At 46.9% G+C, this 2,500-nt stretch overlaps 1 protein-coding gene across 1 annotated transcript in view; it reads left to right on the top strand.

Moving 5' to 3' along the window:
• Positions 1 to 2,500, top strand: part of syne2b (spectrin repeat containing, nuclear envelope 2b) — a 209,266-nt gene that overhangs the window by 44,878 nt on the left and 161,888 nt on the right. The window contains exons 37-38 of the mRNA XM_063223948.1: positions 713 to 880; positions 1,258 to 1,359. Coding sequence (XP_063080018.1) covers positions 713 to 880; positions 1,258 to 1,359 — 270 coding nt within the window. The remainder of the gene's footprint in view (positions 1 to 712; positions 881 to 1,257; positions 1,360 to 2,500) is intronic.

Raw genomic sequence — 2,500 nt, 5'->3', positions numbered from 1 at the left:
TTGGGTAGCAGCAACTGTGTAGGCTTAGATCAGGTAATGTAATCTGGTAATCAGGTAACGTCCAGCATGTTCAAAATCTAGCTTGTGCAAAATTCACTGCTGACAGGCTCCCAAAACCACCCGCTTGATTTCAGGTCACGTCAGTATTTCTGTTATTGTTTATTATTCCTTCACGCTGTTGTGCTAATTTCGTTTACACTTTTAGTCCTGGCTTTAGCGATGCAGTAACTGTGATGTAAGGTTGTTACTGTGGAAACTGTTAAATAATTTTGATCCTAAAGTGGAGAGAGATTGCGACCAGGGCGAGTTTGAAGTCAGAATGCTGTCGTGAAATCAAAATTCCATCTCTCTCATGACGACATTATGGGACACCCTTCATTACAATGTTGTTTATGGCTATATACTGTATCATGTCTCATGAGGATATCTGTTCCTGACTTGAATAGTGGAGAAATAATAAGCAATCATTACTTATAAGTTAGGGGGTGGAATTGGAAACGGGTGGAATTAGGCGACTTGACCCATATGTGCTACGTACCTGACAACCAAAAGTGACAAACGCTTCTGTGTGTGTGTGTGTGTGTGTGTGTGTGTGTGTGTGTGTGTGTGTGTGTGTGTGTGTGTGTGTGTGTGTGTGTGTGTGTGTGTGTGTGTGTGTGTGTGTGTGTGTGTGTGTGTGTGTGTGTGTGTGTGTGTGTGTGTGTGTGTGCAGGTAACAGAGAAGACTGACTCCTATAGTGATAGCCTGTGTGTAGGGTTGGAGCTGTGGGATAAGCAGCTGCTATTGGCCAATGAGGTGGAGGTCTGGACCAATCGGCAGATGGCTGCTCTGGCTCAGCCACACCCCTTCCGCACCGAGACACAAGTCACCTACATGAAGGTACACACACACACACACACACACACACACACACACACACACACACACACACACACACACACACACACACACACACACACACACACACACACACACACACACACACACACACACACACACACCAACAACATCCTACAGGACATTAAGGTCATGTTAAATAATCTGTTGTACTGTGTGTGCGTGCGTGCGTGCGTGATTAATGTGTGTGTATGCGTGTGATTAATATGTGTGTGTGTGTGTGTGTGTGTGTGTGTGTGTGTGTGTGTGTGTGTGTGTGTGTGTGTGTGTGTGTGTGTGTGTGTGTGTGTGTGTGTGTGTGTGTGTGTGTGTGTGTGTGTGTGTGTGTGTGTGTGTGTGTGTGTGTGTGTGTGTTTCAGAATGAGATAGAGAGCAAGGAAGAGAATATTGAGCGTTTCCACAAGAAGACGCAGGAGATCCAACAGCTACTGCAGAGCAGAGAGGAACCACTAGAACTACAGGTACACACACACACTTGCGCGGGCACACACACACACACGCACGCCAGTGATGCGCGGGCTGACCCGAAAGCAGCGGGCGCTTGCAATTAACTGCGGTCGACCGCAGGCACGGGTTATGAAATATTATTTTTAATGAAATTCGGGTCGGGTGCGGTCGGTCAGGACCTTTGAAATGATGCCGAATTTTAAAGTAGGCTATAGGCTAGCCAATAGGCTATAGTTTACTTTAGCAGACAGGGACATTTTTTGCGAAATAGATCAAAGTTTATATGGCTGAATACCTACGATGGTGCCACGCGCTCTGCAGGAGACTTAATGAGGCTCCTGCGTCGGCCGAATATCTTCTGCGCGCAACTGGTGCAGCAGGTGCAACCATTGAGTGCATTTTGAAGAACACAGAGGGTGCTCTCTAAACAGTGCAGTGATGGATATAGCCTACATATTTTCTTATACAATTGTAATGGTTTCGCGCTCATGGGTTGCTTACAGAGTTTGTTTTCATTTCCTGTGTCGTACCATGACTACGAGGCAATCCACTTGACGGCTGGCTCCGTCTGCTCACCAACCTACAGATTAATTTTCTCCATGTATCCAAACGACGATGTTACCGAAATAAACAGGTGACAGTCGGCAGTCCTCATTGCATGGCCTGGGTTCAAAAATCCAACATGTCCTGTTGAAATGCACAGCTGTCTTGTTCTTGACGCAAATTCCTTTTTTAAGACCTTTATTGACGTGATTGTGCTTTGCCAATGACGCTAGGGTGTTCATAAAGACGCACGGCTACTATTTTCAAAGGCGGGTCGGGAAGCGGGCCGGGTCAATATTTTTTCATGAATATTTCTTGCGGGCAGGGCAAGCGGGCGGACTAGGGAAAAAAGCGGTCGGGTGTGTCTTGTTTTTTCGTCGACCCGCGCATCACTGACGCACGCACAGACACACACACACACACACACACACACACACACACACACAAATATAGTACAGACACACATGCAGAACACACATGCACGCGCACACACACGCACACACACACACACACACACACACACACACACACACACACACACACACACACACACACACACACACACACACACACACACACACACACACACACACACACACACACACACACACA

This window comes from Engraulis encrasicolus, chromosome 19 (genome assembly GCF_034702125.1).
Source record: "Engraulis encrasicolus isolate BLACKSEA-1 chromosome 19, IST_EnEncr_1.0, whole genome shotgun sequence".
Taxonomy (NCBI): domain Eukaryota; kingdom Metazoa; phylum Chordata; class Actinopteri; order Clupeiformes; family Engraulidae; genus Engraulis; species Engraulis encrasicolus.
Note: the sequence above shows the minus strand (reverse complement) of the source record. Positions and strands in the feature narration are given on the sequence as shown.